The sequence below is a fragment of the Pelmatolapia mariae genome, linkage group LG14, assembly GCF_036321145.2.
Source record: "Pelmatolapia mariae isolate MD_Pm_ZW linkage group LG14, Pm_UMD_F_2, whole genome shotgun sequence".
Taxonomy (NCBI): Eukaryota; Metazoa; Chordata; class Actinopteri; order Cichliformes; family Cichlidae; genus Pelmatolapia; species Pelmatolapia mariae.
The window spans coordinates 13377615-13396939 of NC_086239.1; the positions used below are offsets into that span (position 1 = coordinate 13377615).

General features: G+C 36.4%; 1 protein-coding gene across 1 annotated transcript; it reads right to left on the reverse strand.

The window, feature by feature from the left end:
• Nucleotides 1-691: 691 nt before the first annotated feature.
• Nucleotides 692-18602, reverse strand: LOC134641417 (sodium channel subunit beta-4-like). The gene is made up of 5 exons (XM_063493835.1): nt 17820-18602; nt 11146-11309; nt 8459-8678; nt 8092-8221; nt 692-6717 (listed from the first exon to the last, which is right to left on the reverse strand). The coding sequence occupies exons 1-5, from the start codon at nt 17911-17913 to the stop codon at nt 6624-6626; spliced, it is 702 nt and encodes a 233-aa protein (XP_063349905.1). The 5' UTR covers nt 17914-18602; the 3' UTR covers nt 692-6623.
• Between the last annotated feature and the right edge of the window lie 723 nt (nt 18603-19325).

Here is a 19325-nt window from a genome sequence, read left to right on the forward strand (position 1 = left end):
GTAGCTAAAAAACTGACCATTTCCATGGCAACATTACCATCATAGAATCATAAGAATAATTACTTCAAAAGGAGCTTTCTGTCACATCATTTAACTTCTACAAGTGCATTTATTTGTTTTTTAAACTTTTTCTTTTAATTGAGGCGTAAACATGGCTGAAAGACTGCTTTCATTTGCAATAAAAATATATTTTGTTTGTTTTGTGCAGTGCCAGGTTCATCTCTACAATATAGCATTGTAGCATTATATTATAGCATTATAGCTATACAGAGGAATGGAATAGAATGAATGGAATAATAAGAGAAAAACTATATTGGTGAATTACTATGAATTATTCCTTTTGTTTAATTATTTATTTATTTTTTGGGGGCCGGATTAGAAATCATTTTCCATTCAATTATATGGAGTACTATACTACTATCAACACTAAAGTTGTATGACATTTAAATCATATTTCTAGTTTATTTCCTTAGGATGAAAATATTAACTAGTACACTATAGTATAAATCATATAGATGTTCTGTTATGCTAGTGCCTGTGTAGCTTTTGTCTTGCACTAATATATTGACTACCAGTATAACAACTACAAAGACAAAGAGCAGATCTAACCTATCCTAAATCAACTGATTTCAGAGCTGAATAAACACAGAGAAAGAAAACAGCACTCTGGGAAATTCAATCAACATTTTATTTTCAGGATGTACTTTGCTAATAATTGAAAAGTTTGAAGTGCATAGTCATGAAGGGAGCATGAACAACGTGGACACAAATACAGACAGACAGCTGAATATTCACAGGAAGGTTGATCCAGAAAAAATGTGTTTGCAGATGTATTTTGCTTGTGTGTGTATGTTGAACAGACTACGGTAATGTAAGCAAAACATAAGAATTTGCTGCAACAGTACGACTTTCTATCAGTTGCTATAATTTGTATGCTATCAGTGGCCTTAGCTTGCTCTAGATATGACTTTGTAAAATCATTTTTATTTGGGATAGATTTATGTTTTGCAGCCCCAGGATATGTAAAATATTGATAGAATACTCTAAAATGCAGGACTGCAGTGACAGCATGTGGAGAGGTCAGTGCTTATAAATGAAACCTAAAAGAAATTCTCAATGCCTTTGTCTGTCAAACGTTAGTTATTTGTTTAAATCACAATATGAATCATAGTTTAGTATTTTTACCACTAATGTTAACTTCAAATTATCAAAAAAGACAAAAAATTTCATTTTTTCTGAACTATATTAATCTTTCCTATAATGTGTAAGAGGGGAAAACCCAGAAAATGTTGAGAACGCAATGCTATAAAAATGTGGGCACTTTTTACTTGAAAAATGACTTACAAACTATGTCCTTAAAATAGCTGTCAATTCCTTTTCTTGACTAAGTAACTGACTAATAGTTGCAGCTCTGGTGTGGAATGTGGGAGGCAGACATTAGACTCTTGGCTTGGCAGTGTGAGTTTCAGCTGCTAGAAATACAGAAGTAGTATAGAGCATCATCATATACAGATTAGCTTTCATATGCATTTTATACAGCAGTAGACAGTAATGCAACATCATGTTTTAGTAGTGTTACCGTAGTTAATAGATTGCGTGTCATTATAATCGTGTTGTAACAACAGCAGACATGAGACTCTTGGATTGGCAGTATGAGTTTCACCCGCTCTGGCAGTAAGAGCAATACTAACTCTAAAAAATCATACTAGTCAATGAGAATTCACAATACTGTGTTACCTAGTGAATAATGTTACAGCAGAACAAATGCTGTCTATAACTATTTTATGCTCACCAGTAGTAGTCTGATGAACAACCACTGTTCATACGTGGTTTATTGTTCAATGTATTTTTTTCCTAATTTTTTTGTGTAAACTTATACATCACATCTCCCCATTAGACTACTAGCACTATATAAAGCAGGAGAAACAATTGCAACATTATGCGTAATAATACATCTTTGAACTGCTTTAACACAGTTACATGAAATTATAATCACTTTTTTTTTCTTTTTTTTTAAATTTTGTGCAATCCTCATAGTCCAAATCAAAATGCATGCTAGTAGTATCATGGCTTGTACTACAGGGGCATTTACCACTGGGTGGCAGTCATACTGTATTTGTTGTGCTGTATTGCACCACTGCAGAGGAGCATTGTACACTGTACCGTGCACACTCAGTACTGCAGCAATCACTGCAAGCTGTTGGCTAACTTCAAGAGTCATAAGAGGTTCGGTACAGGTGCTTCTTGGAGGAAGACAGGACAGATCAGAACACCAAAGATGAAATAAAAAACAAACAAACATAACAATAATAATAATGCATTCAATGCTTAGTACAATGTCTTGCGATTATAAAGGCAACTGTACCAAAACCAGACCTGCGTTATGCATTAAAACAGCTCTCCTCTCCCCATCACATATACATATTTTATCACATCAGTTATGGCTGGTATTAAAACAGTACATACCTCTTATAACCCGCTCAGATACATATGCCTAATTTGCTGCACGGAGTTTTCTATTGTTGTTTTTTAAGTATTTTATTATAATTTGTTTTTCTTCATTAAATTAAGAAGAAAATCCGTAAACACAAATAGTGAGGTTTGAGTTATGTATTATGTGAATCCACCTATACTGTATTTTGAGTGTCAGGGTTATGAAAAGTACACTAACAGACACATTAACTCCACAATATTGCTTTTCCCTAACAGGAAGACTTTGGATGTATATACCCTCTTTACAGAGGGGTCCCATAACTCTTAGACAGTGTGTGATGCCTTACATCCACATCATTCACATTTTTACAGGTTCACCAGGATATATTCACTTCTAACATTGTACTGTTAAGGTTGATCACAATTCACTCTTGATCCCATTTATACTCAGCATATACTTACACTATTTAGTAATGTATAATAAAATAAGCACTTATGCTTCTTGGGCATAGGCGTTGTACTTTATATATTGTATGAAACCTAATTGCGTGAGTCAATTGAGGTCATATTCTACAACACCTTTCCTTGCAATGGTAATTAAATGCATCCCTCAAAGACATAAGTGCAACCAAACAACTACTCAGTACATAACATCAAATCTTATAATTAGGACTCCAAAGCAAGAACATTCATAATAGGTCAGTTATGATGTTTTCTGTGATTGCAACAATGGCTGCTTTTATATTACACACAGAAAAATATATTGTATTCCTGTAAGGGGGCAGCGCATTGGTTATCTTGTAGGGCATTTCATATTTGTCAGTTGGCAGTGTCAATTAGGGTGTTTTTAGCCCATTAGTATGGTAGCCCTGAGAGCTCTGAGTAAAACATACATTTAAAAAATGTAAAATAAAAGCATACTGAGACACATCTTCAACATCTTCAACAGTTTGACAAAGTAATAAATAAAACAACAACAACAACAAACTAACAAAGAAATAATCCACAGCAAAAACAGAAACTGCAGCTGCAGCACCTTGAACTCCCAGGGCCACCACTGTGTTATTATTCCATCTAGATACAACTTTTATGAAATAGCAAAGTACAAATGGGGTAATATGTTAGACATGTGTTATAATGTGGGCCTGGGTTCAAGCTTTTCCTGATACAGCTTTCATCTGCTCAGGGAATTTTGAGCCAAGTGTAAATGGGACCTAATATAGATTGATCCAATGCAGACAAAACCATCTGCTGTAGATATATGATCCTAATCACCATACTTAAACTCAGCTGAGATACATTTCCGTGGTGTGGATACATATATTGGTACAATGATCAGTGCCTTGGACAGAATTGCCAGCCAGTCCAGACACATCTTTAAAGTGCCTTATAACAGGTTATTGCATAATCTGATATCTGTCTTATTGCTTCCATTGAAAGCAAGGGAAATGCACTCCAGTATTAGAGAGGAGCAGGCTGACAGAAGTGAACAAATAGAAAAATAAAATAAAAGCTTGTCATAGAGCTCTGTTCCAGTAAGTTAACATGTACTCGAAGTTAAAACCATTTGACACAGTGCTGCTGTCAGGTACTCGGTCAAAATGACAAACACAAAGTGAGAATGTTGTGTTTTTGTTAATTCTCTTAATATATAGTATAAAAGAATGGCAACTGTGAGGCCACTTCCGTGATTTGCCATTGTAACAAAACCACTTTAACACTGACACAGTGCTGTATTGTTTGCAGGCAAGGCCAGTGAGCTGTTCTCTGGTATCAAAATGAATCCTCCTATGTGGGTATTTGTGTAGCAGCGTGTAATGTATGTATGTAGCTTTCAGCTGTTCAAACTATTTATGCAGAGCATGTCTGCGGTCCTCATAGAAAGGACGTCAAAGTGACTGTGACTACAAACTACAAAGAGAGGTGGTTCTAATTTCCCAAGGGCATTTTAGCAGTAAACCGATCCTTGTTGACTTATGAAAGAATGAAACAGAAATGTGAATTTATGAAGATTTTGTTACATTTTCCAATTTGGCGTTTCTTGAAAGAAATAAGTACTGGTGTTTATATTGTGCACATTTAAGCATTTACTTAAAAAAATTTTTTATATGTGTTTAATTTAAAATTTCTCAATTTACTCTCAGCAACATCAACCAACGTCCCTTTTAAACAGCCAAGATCAACACTGGGGCTGTTTGTGAAGTCTGAACAAAAAGTTTAAAATCTTCAATGGCCAGGGTTTTAAATACAGTCAAGTAGTAATTTTATCAGTTTAGACTCTATAACATGCTCAGTTTTGGCCAGTTGTAGATGTACACAAAATAATGTAGCTGACCAACAAGCACTTATGACTGCCCTTGAGGGGCATTCACACACATTCAATTCAGAATAATATTAATATTTCTTTGATATATTTTTTGTACTGAATAAAAACATACATTTTGGACAATATTTGACTGCCCAACAGTCTTTACATTCTTTTGCAGTGAGCTGCCCCAAGACAATGCTACCTGCACTACCAAGGCTATATTACTGGACTTGTATATTCTTGATGGGTTTGGCAAGTTTCCTTTGAATTATATGTATATCACTGAATCCACATGTAAATTTGGAAATTAGCATTTTGAGTTGCATGTGCTTATACAGATATCCTGCTAATAAGCCATTAAGCAGCTTCTCAAACTCCTCTGGCAGGGCTTTTCAATTCTTTCACTTAAACAGAGCTGCTAAAATGTTCTTACTTTTTAATTAAGTGTAAACTTTCTTTCAGTTATTAATTTTTCTACAGTAAACTTGTCGGCCAATATTCTAAAAGTTCTTTTTCAATAACCCTGACGTGGCTAAAAAGGTGTTAAACAGTTGCAGCAGTGTTGAGATGAGCATTGACAGAGCTTCCCGCAGTTCTGGCCAGCGTGGAGGGGACCAAACAGAGACACACAGAAATGTTCCTGTATTATGGTGTAATATATAATCTTATACGAAGCTATATAAAATGTGCACATGCTCAAAATGCATTGGTTATTAGTCAGAAGCAGCATGATTAAGTTCATTCCTTTCAATAGGGAGCTGGGTAGTCTGGGGATTGTCTTTGATGATGGTTAGGGTTCTTCTTTTTTTATGTAAGTTCTTCTCACCAGCCAAGGGAGCAGAAGCAGAACAGGCACCTGTGTTTATCTAAAGCAAAACAATAAAACCTGTGCAGAACTGGATCTTTTATTCACCTAAGGTAAGCCCATTTGTTAGTCCCTGCTAACCAGCATTTCACAGAAAATCTTTGGCCCAAACAAACCAGCAGTGTGTCTAATCTGAACCCAGAAGTTCACATAAAAATTGGCATTTCAGAGGTTAATGTCAGAAAGATCCTTTGGAAACAGTTGGGATTTACTCGTTACCTACAAACACAGTTAATCAGTAAAACAGCGCCCAGTGTTTAAAATGGCAAAATACAAATTTTACAGTCAGTGTTTAAAATGTAAAACTTCCTATTTTATTTATAAACAATTTATGTGATTGGGACTGAAAATTTTTTATCTTTTATTTATAACCAAACTTCTAGTCAGTTATCACCTGGCTTATTTTCATCCAGGTGCATTTATATCATTTGAGAGCTAAGGGAAAGAATTTGAGCAGTGTTGTGCTGTTCTTCGACTGACATCCTGGCAGTTTTTCATTATGGCAGTTCAACATGGCATCAAAGATATTTGTTCCCACTGGTTGAGTATATCTAAGTCCAAGTTTCACTTGGAGTTGTAGAGTTCCAGACTAAGAATCAAACATATTGTAGCTTCTCAACTGATACTGTAAAGCATGTTTTGGACTGGAAACTGAATACTGACATTGGGTGTATAAAAAAGATTTCTTGTGATGCGTTCTTGCTTTAACGTAGTGTGAATGTTATTAGATAGTAAGAAAGTACATAGAAAAAAATAACACGTCAACTGCATAAATTGGAGATTGCAATGTGAAGAAAGTGGAGCAGAAGCTGTACAGTGGAACAAATGGGCTACCATGGTAAGTGAGAGAGATCCAGGCCTATGCACACTTCACACTTCCCAAATCTCAAGCATGATTTAAAATAGACATTTTTACAAGTTGTTTTTGTTAGCCGCTAGTAAGATAATTGATTTTTCGCTGAGTGTGTACATTTGTCTAACATATATACAAACATGTAGGCATACTTAACATTTTGTTCAAGCCTTTGGTGTCCCTTTGTTTTCAGTTTTGGCTCCTGAAAGACCATTTTCTGTGTTGTCATTCCCTGAGGAGCTCACTAGGCACTCTTTACTGTAGAGATAAGAGAAACAAAGGTTATATTGAACACCTATAAAAGGAGACAAATACAAGCGATAAGGGCCATGTGCCATATATACTGCAGGGGTTTTAAAAAAACGTAACCCACTGAGCTTCAAATAATAATTTTGTTTTGGAAACATAGAATATGGGTGACGTTATTTCATTATTATATAATATAACAGATTCATATTAATTGCCCACTTTGCTCTGAGACAATTTGACCTATATTGTCAGCATAAAACCATTACTGATTACATCAGATATTTTAATTAGAAAAATACAGAACAATCCATTAACATGGCCAAATGAGTGCCTGGGTCAGCCACAGTCAAATAACTGGGTAAATCTTTGTGACACAAAATTATTTTTCAGTAAATAATGTAGTTTTATATGAACTGGTGTTGATGATATGACGTTAGACCTAGTGATAAAGGTTACAATGATTTTAGTAGTATTCATCGAATATAAATAGTTCATTTGTTATATGAAAGCAAATACTCTTGAAATTATGACGTAACACAATTGAATTTCCTCTAATATCAGATTTTCACTGCTAGATGCAGTTTTTATATCCATAAAAGAGATAACAGAAAGCTAATAATTCCACTTCTTTTGCAAACTGGAGTATGACAAGCAATTTCTTTCATTTTTTTCCAACATACAAACTTTTTGTTATACTTTTTAGAATTCAAATAAGACTTGCACATATTAAAAATATTTGTAGTACATAAAAATATTATTTACAACATGTATGTATGAAGATCACTTGACTTATTCTTCATGTCAATATGTCTTGTCTGAAAAATTGTGTTGCCGTAACAGTGCATAACTTGTGTGATTAAACAGGAAATATAAACAGTACTTCACCACACTTAATTATTTATAACTTCTGTACATTTCATACATATGATATTGCTGCAGGTATAAGAATAAATTATGCTACATGCTTATGTGAGGAGTTTTGAGCAGCGTGCTGCAGGCTATAGTGTCTGCAAAAGTCAATGACATCATAGGACTTGTAACATGTGTTGTATGTATATGAATAAAAATATATGAATAAAAACCATTCTGCGGCTGTTGTGTCCATATCAGGAAAGAAAATTCAATGGTTCCTTAAAAGCTGGAAATTTTTTTCATTAATGGCAAAAACTTCACAAATCTTTACACCCTATTTCACAAGATGTTAAATTTGCAGAAACACTTATAAAAATAGCATATAATAGACCAAATTTCTTTTTGCCAGCAATACACAGTTTTTGGCTGTTTGACTGTAGCTGACCCAAATATATATGATAACAAGATTATCTATCAGTATTGTTGATTTGCTCTAAATGTCCTTATTAAGATATTCAGTGATCTACTCACTTCTTCTCATCATCCTTCTGCAGGAAGTGAACAACAACAGCCTTTATCACCATGACAATGATAACTAAGCCTATGACTCCACCCAACGCTGAGACAATAATGATTGTCAAAGTGTTGTCAACTTCCTTCACTGAAAAGGTAGAGAGAGAGAGAGAGAGAGAAAGAGAGGGAGACAGTGACTTTGTGAGGACAAATAAGTATACAGAGTATGTAAAAACTGACTTAGAGCTCTAACAAGATCGAAACTAGATGCTAGTAGCGTAAGTGCAATCTTTTTTTTTAAGTATATGTATTTTATAAACAGTCAGTCAGCATTCAGATAAAGCTCTATTTTTGTGTGCCAGGTGTTTGTGCAACTTTTACATACTTTGATCCACCACTATAAGAGTGAAGATAGCACTGTGGTTGCGGTTCTTCTCTTTTGGATTCCTGGCAAAACAGATGTACTCTCCTTCATCTTCAAAGGTGATATTCCATAGCAAGATCGAAATGTTGTTCCTCTTTGAGGAGCCGACAAACTCAACACGCTCATGGTACACACGGACCTTCGGCTCCACACCCTCCATAGGGATCAACGCTTCACATAACTACACACAAGATATTTCCTTAGATACACAGTATTGGGTGTCAGCTACACAGCATTGGGATGATGACACACTGTGTTGTAATTTTGCCTTTGTACACCACCACATCACACTGAAAATCAAGACTTTAATTCAAGGGGTTTAACAAAAGTGTTTTATTACCTGTTTGGGCATTTTTATATATAGTTCCCCATTCTTAGATACTCAAAAATAATTGACAAGCAGTTTTATGGCCAGGTAAAGGGTCCCTTGACACTTTCTTACATATTAAGGAAATTGTGATCTGGACTTGAACTTGTATTTGCTAGCTGTCTGAAAGAACGTGTAGTTATGCCATAATCAAGCTAAAAAAAACTGTGGCCAAATCAGCTATTTGGCACATTGATCAAAAGATGGAATGAACCGAGCAGCTCAGCAAGACTTAAAGGCCAGGGAAACCTGTGGAGACACCTGTGAAGTGAATGATCACAGAATTCTTTCTTTGGTCAAAAAAAAAAAGTTCCTTCACAACCTCTAACAAAGTCAGCAACACTGTGGAGGTAGCTATATCATTGTCAAAGTCTACAATCAATAGATGTCTTGATTAATGGAAATACAGAGCATTTACAACAAGATGCAAACCAATGGTTAAAGAGAGAAAAAACAAAAGAAAAAATGATGATCTGAAGCGTGGTGAAGTCAATGTTATGGCATAGGTATGTATGGTTTCCAACAGAACTCATTCACTAGTGTTTACGGATCATGTGACTGCTGACAGTGGCTGGATGAATTCTGAAATGTACAGGGCTACAATTGCTCCTCAGATCCTGACAAATGTTGAAAAATTTATTGGGCAGCACAAAGTGCAAATCGTTAATCACCCAATGTATACTGCACAAGCAACCCAAGAGCCTCTCAAGACAAAGAAACAGGATTTAATTAAATGACCAAGTGAGTCACATGATATCAGAACATGCTTTCCACCAGAGCATTCTTTTCAGTAGAGTTTAGAAGTCCAGTGTTGGGGAGTAACGGAATACATGTACTGGTGTTATGTATTTAAAATACAAAATATGAGCAACTGTATTCCCTTACAGTTACCGTTTAAAATGGTGATAACTAGAATACAGTTACTTTGTTGAAATAACTGGATTACACAGCGGTCTTTTGCTTAGGCTATCCCCTCTCCAATTTTGGTAACTCCACACATAGCCAGAAACCCAAACAAGACACGAAATAAGAGGCTCCAATGTAAGCGTCCCGTTAACATTGGTGGCGTCAGTTACACAATGGACCCAGTGACAGCACAACAGAGCCAGCAGAGTACGAGCAGGAATGGATTTCTTACTTTGAAATTCCGACACCACTTCATATTTAAAGAAGAAAGGGATGGGTGAATTTGACCATGCAATGCAAACACTGTTTGCCAGCAACCAAGCTGCTCTCAGCGTCAAAAGACTCCAACCCTAAACAAACATCTGGAAGTAAGTTCTTTTTTAAAAACAAACGTTAGCCTACTGCAGCTACCCAGTTGTGGTAGCTACCTGGGTTATGTGCCACTTCAGTATCTTCGATGTACTATTGCTGTGTGATTTGTTTCTTTTACTGAAGGCTACTCGCCACCGAGTTAACATTGTTAGCTGGCGTTAGCCGAAGTTAGTTCATAGACTGTAGATTATTAGACCTGCTTAAACATTAATAACCTGCGAGCTGCAAATAATCATGTGCAGTTTTGAAAGCAGTCTATGAACTAACCTCAGCTAACGCAAGCTAACAATGTTAACTTGGTGGCAAGTAGCCTTCAGTAATAGTAATAAATCACACAGCAATAGTACATTCATGTAGTTGTAAAAAGCATGACAATATATTAAGTAATCCAAAGTATTCAGAATATGTTACTCACACTGAGTAACTTAATGGAATACGTTACAAACTACATTTTGGGGCATGTATTCTGTAATTTGTAGTGGAATACAATTTAAAAGTAACCTTCCCAACACTGCAGACCTCTAGGCAAAGAGACCCACAAACAAGCAGCAGCTGAAAGTGACTGCAGTAAAGGCCTGGCATCTCAAGGGAGGAAACACAGCATTTGGTGATGTTCATGAATTTTAGACTTCAGGCAGTCATAACCTACAGAGGATTTTCAAGTAATAAAAGCAGATTCTGTATATTAAAAAATGGCCGCATTTCCTAAACAGTTAATACAGGCTGTACTTTAAAAAAAAAAAAAAATCACATGTGATGGTTAACAAAGGCAAAACTACAAGAACTATGTGATCATCAAAGGTTAACAAAGGCAAAATTACAAGAACTATCTGATCATCAAAATACTTATGAACAAAACTGTATCCCCATGCCTTCAGAACTACAACAGCATACACTCACCTACTGTTTATGCGAAGAGACACGAAACATATGAAAATGTTAGGAATCACTATTTTTATGCTTTTTTTGTATCCCTGTTGGTGTTGTGATTGTGTGCACGTACCTTTATGAGAGTTCCATTGTCATTATATTGCCAGTTGAAGTAGAGATTTTCGATGCCAATACATGAAGAGTAAGTGCAGGGCAACAAAACCGTGGAGCCATTCATTGCTTCTATTGAAGACACTTTACCTGTGGAAACTTCCAGTCCACCAACAGTCCATACGCCTAAACCAAAGGAGAAAGGAAAAGTTAAAAAGTTTTTAGAAAAGGATAGAAAATGTTTTTTGAAATGCAATAAAAAGACAATTATATAAGGCAAAATGAAAATAAAAAAGTAAAAGATAGTACAGAGTTTTGTGTTTGTTTGATATTTGCAATATTTGTTGTGGCATCAGTTTATTGAGACTTAATTATGTGTGAATTCATTATGAAATAACTTAAGTAAAAGTAGAATGTGGCCAAGTAGGCAACACTATTCTGTCTCTCTTCTTTTAAAATTAAATTGTGAATAAAAATCTTAATATGGAGTCTAAACCTAATATATTTAAAATTGCCATCACAGGGAGAAAAATGACCACATGCTCCCTGATTACTTTTTTTGTGTACTTTATGGACTTTATGGCAAACTTTAGGCTTTGAAAATTAGGCTAGGTTCTAAATGCAACTTTGCAGAAGCAACTGACAATTTTATCAAATGACATTTATACTGTATGATGTCCTCTATGTAAAACCTGCAATGCTCTCTCTTCTATTAGTCTTAATGTTAAAAAAATATGTAAAAAAAAATGAAACATAGAATTTTGGTACCATTTCTTAAGAGAAAAGATTTGTTCTCTAGTTCATTAAGTCAAACTAATTAAGCAATCAAAACATTTGATTTTATCAAGACCCAACTAATCCAATTTATGAATAGAGTATAAGAGTCATGTGACTTAAATTCACATGGCCAGGCATGTTATGTGGGTTTTGCAATGACAGCTGGTGTAATTCTCAGATTGTTGCTCTGGTTTCTCTCTCACACACTTGGGGTCTATTTATAAATACTCTCTTCCACATTGACCTGCTCAGGATCACATTTCACTTGGACAAGGTACAGACAAGGTTAGAGTACATGTATGCCTCTGCTGAGGACACATAGACATGTATGTATACTTGCTTAAAAGAATTTTGCATCACCTGCTCTGAATGCTTTGAATAAATCTGCGTTAGCACAAGAATCTCAAACACTTGAGTCCTCATATTACTGGATATGGATGAAATCATGTGAAATAACCTTTTCTTGATATACACAGAAAAAGTTACTTGGATAGAACTCATTCAACAGACAGCACAACTTATTTTGTATTATATTAAGTATATTAATGGTGATTTACTGTGTATGGCTAGAACTAATAAAACATTGTCAGAAAAAAAAGTAATAGTGTTGTAAGAAGATTATTTCAAGTAAGACTTATTGGAGCTGAAACTTTTAATTCATATTGGGAAAACTCTTTCAGTATCTGAATCGTAATTCTTTCTGTTTTTTTATCAGCTGCTTTTGTAAAATGATATAAATAAGAAGAAAGATATTGCTGAAGTAAGCTTTTAGGGTTAATGATACAAGCAAGGAATTGTAAATGTGGGTGGAACTCCCACTGAAGAGTATGTGTTCCAGTAGTGCAAATACATAGACAAAAATAAACCTCTGCCTGTATTTTATTATTTTTTTCAGATGAAATTAACTAAATGAGTGCCTTCTGCAAGTCACATATTGGTTATAATAAATATGTGCACTGTTATACCTTACAAATAAATATTTATACATCAAGGAAGTATCAGTTTGTTTGGCTTTGCTTTTTTGGTCATCTATATGCTTTTGTCCCACCCACTCTTCTTGATTTTTTTGTAACACCTGGTATTTAACTCTTCAGTTATGCTGACTCATCCACTTTCAGCTCAGGCATTTTTAATTTTGAACTTGTTTGTTTTCTGTTTCCACTTTTGCTCTGTTTTAATAGCCTGACTTACTTTTTTATAGCACTCGACAGTCTGGACAATTCCGTTCTCACTCCTTTTTTTCCTGAATCTTTCTGTCTTAGTTGCTTTCAGAAGTTGCTCCTGCGGGAGACAATACCTAAATAAGAACATGGAAACATATGTGTGTGTGTGTGTTCCTGTCTAGCTATCTTTGTGAGGACCGAAAGCTGCATTCTACTATACTTGTGAGAACCAACAGTCACTTGTGAGGACACACTCACCGACACACTCAAGTTTGAAGGCCTTTTTGAGGCTCAAAATGTGGTTTTAGTGTCAAGGTTACAATTAAGTTATGGTTAGGTTTAGGGTAAGGGTTAGGGTTAGGCATTCATTTTTAATGGTTAGGGTAAGGGGCTAGGGAAAGCATTATGTCAATGAAGGTCCTCACTAAGATAGCTGAACGGGCTTGTGTGTGTGTGTGTGTGTGTGTGTGTGTGTGTGTGTGTGTGTGTGTGTGTGTGTGTGTGTGTGTGTGTGTGTGTGTGTATTTTCTACTTTAAGAGGCTTAGAGGTTTTGAACATTGAACTATCTTTTAAACTCTTTGGTAAATTCAACAATGAAAACAAACATTTATCCTCTATCAGTAATTAGTTGCACGTTTTCAGTGAATAGTCTGTGAAACAAAATGCTCCAGTGGAGAAAAAAAAAGATGTAATCCATTTACAAAAACATTTCTAAATGGATTATATGGTGCCCCCTCCTCATGCTTAGAAATAAACTTGACACCTCCTTGGCTTTACTGCTCTCTACTATCATGGTTTTGTACATCACTTTACTCTTCACTATCCTCTTTTTTTGTCTTAACAGTTTGTCCTGAAACCACCCACAGATTCACATCCTGAAGTAGTGTACAATTCACTTATGTAATGTATGCACTGTTATCTTTTTATGTGATGTGTGTGTCTGTGTATGTGTGTGCATGCGCATGTATGTGAACTGTATATATGCACTTACTTAGTTTGTGTACATATCAGTAATACTGATGGTCTGAAAAGCAACTGCGTGTGTGCATGTATGTGCATATGTGTCTGTGTGCATGTATGTGTGTGTGTGTCCTTGCCTGACTGTCAAGGTGACTGTTTTTTTTTTTTCTTCTTCTTTTTTTAAGTAGGCCAGTAATTGAAGAGTTAATGTATTTCTAAGAGAACCCATAGAGAACTGACTGAGGACACTATTCTGCAAGATATACAGGGAAGTGATGGGAAAGGTGGGAGAGGGGGGTATGAACAAGGAAGCGTAGGTAATGGAGTTACAATGTGTAGGAAGTGATGGAAGGGGTCACAAGGAAAGAACAGGGGAATGGATATGAGAGAGGTGAGGGATGTGAGATGTCCTTTTCAAGGTGAATGGGCAAAGAATTACACCAGCAGCTGAGTTACTTAATAGGCAGAGCTGCTGGTATTGTGGGACAAGATAGTTTCAGTTTTTCACTTCAGGTAATATATGCAATGTGATATTCATACAAACAATGCTGCAGTAACTACATTTTCAGGCACAGTACTGGAGAAATGTTAACATGATTACTATGTTACACCATGATCACTCTGTAATTTTGCTTTTTACTGTATCTTTTGTTTATTCGTCACAAAAAAGGATGATGAATAATTTTGCGTGAATGAAAATGGAAAAAATGAAAGTAGTTGGCATGACAGTTGTTCCAACCTTTTGCATCTTCCATGCTGAAAAGTTACAGATATCTGAAGAGTATCTTTATTCTGAAAAAAGTAATTATTCCAAGTTTTGTCTGTGGTCCTGCTGCAATAACAGCTTCTGTCTGTTAATACTGAATGACACTTTCATATAGATCCGGAGATGTTAATGAGAACAACCTACTGTTAAACATGTTTCCTTAATTTCACACCTGACTTTTATTGGGACCTTTGCTTCACTGCCTTCATTCTCTTCTTTCTCTGTTGCCAAAAGGTTTTGTTGTGACAGATTGCTGTAATACTTTGCACATTACTTGATTTAGGCATTACTTGATTACATAACAGAAACAGTTGAGCATTCCAATACAGACACAATTTAGATAAATAACCATATCCTGAATATATAAGATGTTAACAATGATAAAATGCATTTAAGATGGACTGAAGAAGTCACTTGGATGAGTGACGAAACGTTTCTCCCACAAAACGCTACGTCCAGATGAACAGAATCAACTTTTGGAGATTTACTTTCCTGGATGATTGAGAATGCATCAAGACCATTTAAGATGGACATTTTCATAACAGATGAACCGGATCTCTTAAATCGAGGTGAGAATTTAATGATGTAAGTGAACAGTAAAAGAGATCAAACCAAGGAACTACAAAGACTTGAATGACTAAAACTCACCCATGGAACTAAAGCCATATCCTCCTGAGAACCAGTCCATCCATTTATGTCCTTTGTAATGGACATTTGTTTTTGGTCTCTATCTTGTGACTTATTTGAGCTATCATATTAAGTCCTAATGTACTAAATAGAGGACATTGTGGGCTTTCCATTGATATCTCATGCATTTGGGTGGTCTCTTTTAGCTCCAAAGAGGAAGGAAATCCCAAAAATAGTTCAATGGGAAGATTCTTTCCTCAGTTCTCAGGAGGATATAGTCAAATGTATGTATTTATTCATAAGTGTAGAACTTGAATTGAAATTTAAGAGTTCTTCTAACTTGGAATATGGACTGTTGGGCTGTTGTTGAGTCATGATGTTAAGTTAAAATTTAAGTTATAATCTGTTCATTTATAAAAATTAAGGTATTTTGGGGATATTGAGTTACATATTTTACTGTTTAAGAACCTACGGTGACACCTCTTATATAATCCATTTTGTTGATTGATCTTGATGTTGCTGATTTACCGCTCCCATAATTTTCCTGAGTGTGGAAATGGGTCTGGACTCTTATGGGTTAAAAGATATTTGAACTTATTTTATTTTAATTTACAGATACCTAATGTAAACCAATCTCGCACCACCACTTGAGTCAGACTGTTAAAAGTCAAACTAAAACAACAATGCTCTATAATGCTGTGGCTATCCTTTAAGGATTCGCTGATAAAAAATATAATTTGTTATACAGTTTATGTTTCTTTCTTATTTGTGTTAGCCTTGCCTGTACTTATCTGTTGGTGTATCTAATGCCTGCTGGGATAGTGGGATTCAGCCTGAGAATATGTGCTTAAGAGAAAATGATTTCAGAGAAATTCCACTGAACTTAGATGGTAATTTAGACAAAACAACCAGATCAATGCTGTTTTTAGCATGATTTTTGGGACAATATTTTACTAAGAAAGTGTTATTTGGTGCAGTATGACTTTCCACAACACTCAACAATGTCATTTGGAAATATGTGTACTGACAATGAAATACAACAAGAAACAAATGAATATGAATAAGATGTATAAGATGAATAATTGTAAAACTGTGCTTTACAACTGTTATTTGTGTATGCGAACTATGATGTAAATGAAGTGTGTATATTGCCTGTATTTGTTCCTCTTTCTTAAATGAATATTTTGTTAAAAGTTTCTGGTACATATATTTATCATATCTATCCAAAAGGACTAAACTATTGTTTAATCCCTTTAAAGTGAACTAATGTTGTATTGTGTTAGCTAGTCAGAAGTGTGTTCGCATGTTTTCAGTATGTGATATGCTATGACCAAATTTGACCCTACTGGGACAAATGATGATTTGGTCTTGGTGCTGCCGCTAACCTGGACTCACGGACTCTTGAATAATTTAGTGAATAACTTTGCCAAAATGCAAAATTTTATTGAACTAAAGTTATTTGTTTTAATATTTCCCCCTGATGTTTGGTTGGAAAACATAAAAAGCCCAAATATTTGCCAAAAAACCAAAACAAAACAAAACTGAAACAACAAAGTGCTGTTTGTGTTTTTTGGATCTAGAACACATTTTAAAAAGCAGCAAGATAAGATGCATTCTAATCTTACTTGTCGGTTAACACTAATATTGCAATACTGGACACATACTAGTCCCATTTTTCTTCCATAAAACTCAATGGTGCTCAACTTTCCAAACAACTGAGAGCCAGGGGGGGATTTTGAAATGTGGGGGCACTATTGGGCACTACAACAAAATCAGGGAGGGTATGAGCAAAAGCACAGATCATCACTGCACCACTACGTCATTACCAGTAATGCTATGTTCACACAGGCATGCATGTAGATAAACTATAGCTTGTTTTTCTTTACTTTGAAAACCAAAAGTTAATTATTTGTTTTATTTTCTCCTATATGACGGCTCTGTTTAAAGTACAATTTCAAAGCGCGAAGTGTCAGTTACTCAAACAGTCCAGCAGCAACCCTACAACACGAAATTGATCTCAGTCAAAGGTTTGTATTGTTGGCCTGATTGTTCTTTAACAATTAAATATCACCTGTGACAGCACCATACATTGTAGTGTTTGGGTATGGAAAGAGAATGATTAAACATGAGCGCTGAAGCAGATGCGACAGAGCAGCAGATGTAGATATAGCAGATATAGAATAACCAAAAAAAGGTATTGATTTACTGTAAGAGGGCTGTACCACCCACCCAGACATAATAAATAAGAAAAAGAGAGCAAAAGGAGCAAATGAAGAGGGTCTAAAGGGCACAGAAACAGGTTAAAATGTATAGGCAATTAAAGGGATAGCCCCATCCAGAGACATGTTTGAAAAGAGTGGAATGACATGGCACTTAAAGGTACAGAGATAAGTGTAACTCACCAAGCAGCAGTGCAACTGCCAGACCAGCGTGAAGTAGATCCCCTGATCTCAGCCGACCAGAGACACTTGAACCAGTGCTGTCCACTGACGCCATGACACCTACACCACCTGTCTGTCTCTGTTCTTCTCTGCCTGTCTATATGTATACAATGTGTGTCTCTGTCAGTCTGTCTCCTTGTCTGCCAGTCACTGTGAGTGTTTGACTTATGTGCCTCTGGACCAAGGTGGGACACTGAGCTGTGCAGCTGAAGGCAGAGTCTTGCTCTCAGTCCCTCCCTCTTCTCTCCTCCTCTGCACTCTGTCCCAGGAATGAACAGAATGAGGAAGCGCAAAAGAGAGAAGGATAAAATTCCTTTAGGGAGCTCTCTCACATCAAGTTGTTCCTTGCACTGCTCTCCTGCAGCCCGGGGAAGCAGAGGAAAGGAAAGACTGAAGAATGCAGCAGTTGAACGAAGAGTGCAGCCTCTCTGTTTCTTTGCCTCCCTCCTCTGCTGTCCTCTGTCGCTGTCTCTGGCAGACACAGTGGTAATTATCCAGCAAAGCAGAGTGTGAGGCGAAAGGCATAGAGGAGAAGCGAGGCAAAGCGGCACCAGGGTAGCAGCGTTGTGTCAGACCGCTCCACTCCTTTAACAGCAGCAGCAATAGTCAGGTAACCAGGCTGGCCAACAAACCCCATGGGTGGGGGGGAGACATAGGCTGGAGGGGGAGGAGAACACACAAGAGGCACAGAAGGATGCTGGAGGAGAGCCAGCAGGCAGAAAAGCAGAAAGTATGCGTGTTTCCCCTGCCGGCACAGGGAGAAATGAGGTACTGCAGAGGTAGAGGTGAAGAGAGAGCGAGCGAGAGAAGGAGGGGATAGAGAGTGGGGGTGAGGGGTACTGGGTGATGTCTGCTGCCACATAGATGCACACACACACACATGCGCCCAGCACAGAACAGCTGAGTCAGCCTTTGCTCAAGAAGGTCTCCGAGTCAGTCACGGGCTGGGTGTTTCACCCATACCACATACCCCTCTTTACTACATCCTTTGCTCATGTCTCCACTTTCATGCTTCTCTCATTTCATGGTTCCACTTTATATCTGTGTTGGCAATCGAGTTTTGCTTCCAGTAGCTCTCTTCCCTTTCTCACTTGAGTTTCACAGCAGCAGTGTTGAGTTTGTCATCAAAATATCACTACAGTGCAATTTTTTGTAAGGAGTTTTCAGGTTTTTATCCCCCAATAAAATCAGTATGTTCGAGCATAGTGTCCACAGTTCACATGGCAGCAATTCACTTGAAGATAGCAACAACGACTGCCAACCTTTTGGTATTAGCACTTTTTTGTATTTTTACATCATCTCAACAATTTGATTTAAAGTGTTAGGTGAGCTTTTGGAATGGTTCCTAAGCAAGATCTTCAATTTGAACAAGACTTTTTCTTGTACAAATGTGGACACAACCCATATTGCCTGTGTGTTGCCTGACAAAGACAAAACTCCACCAAGGGCTTACTGATGGTGGCTTTG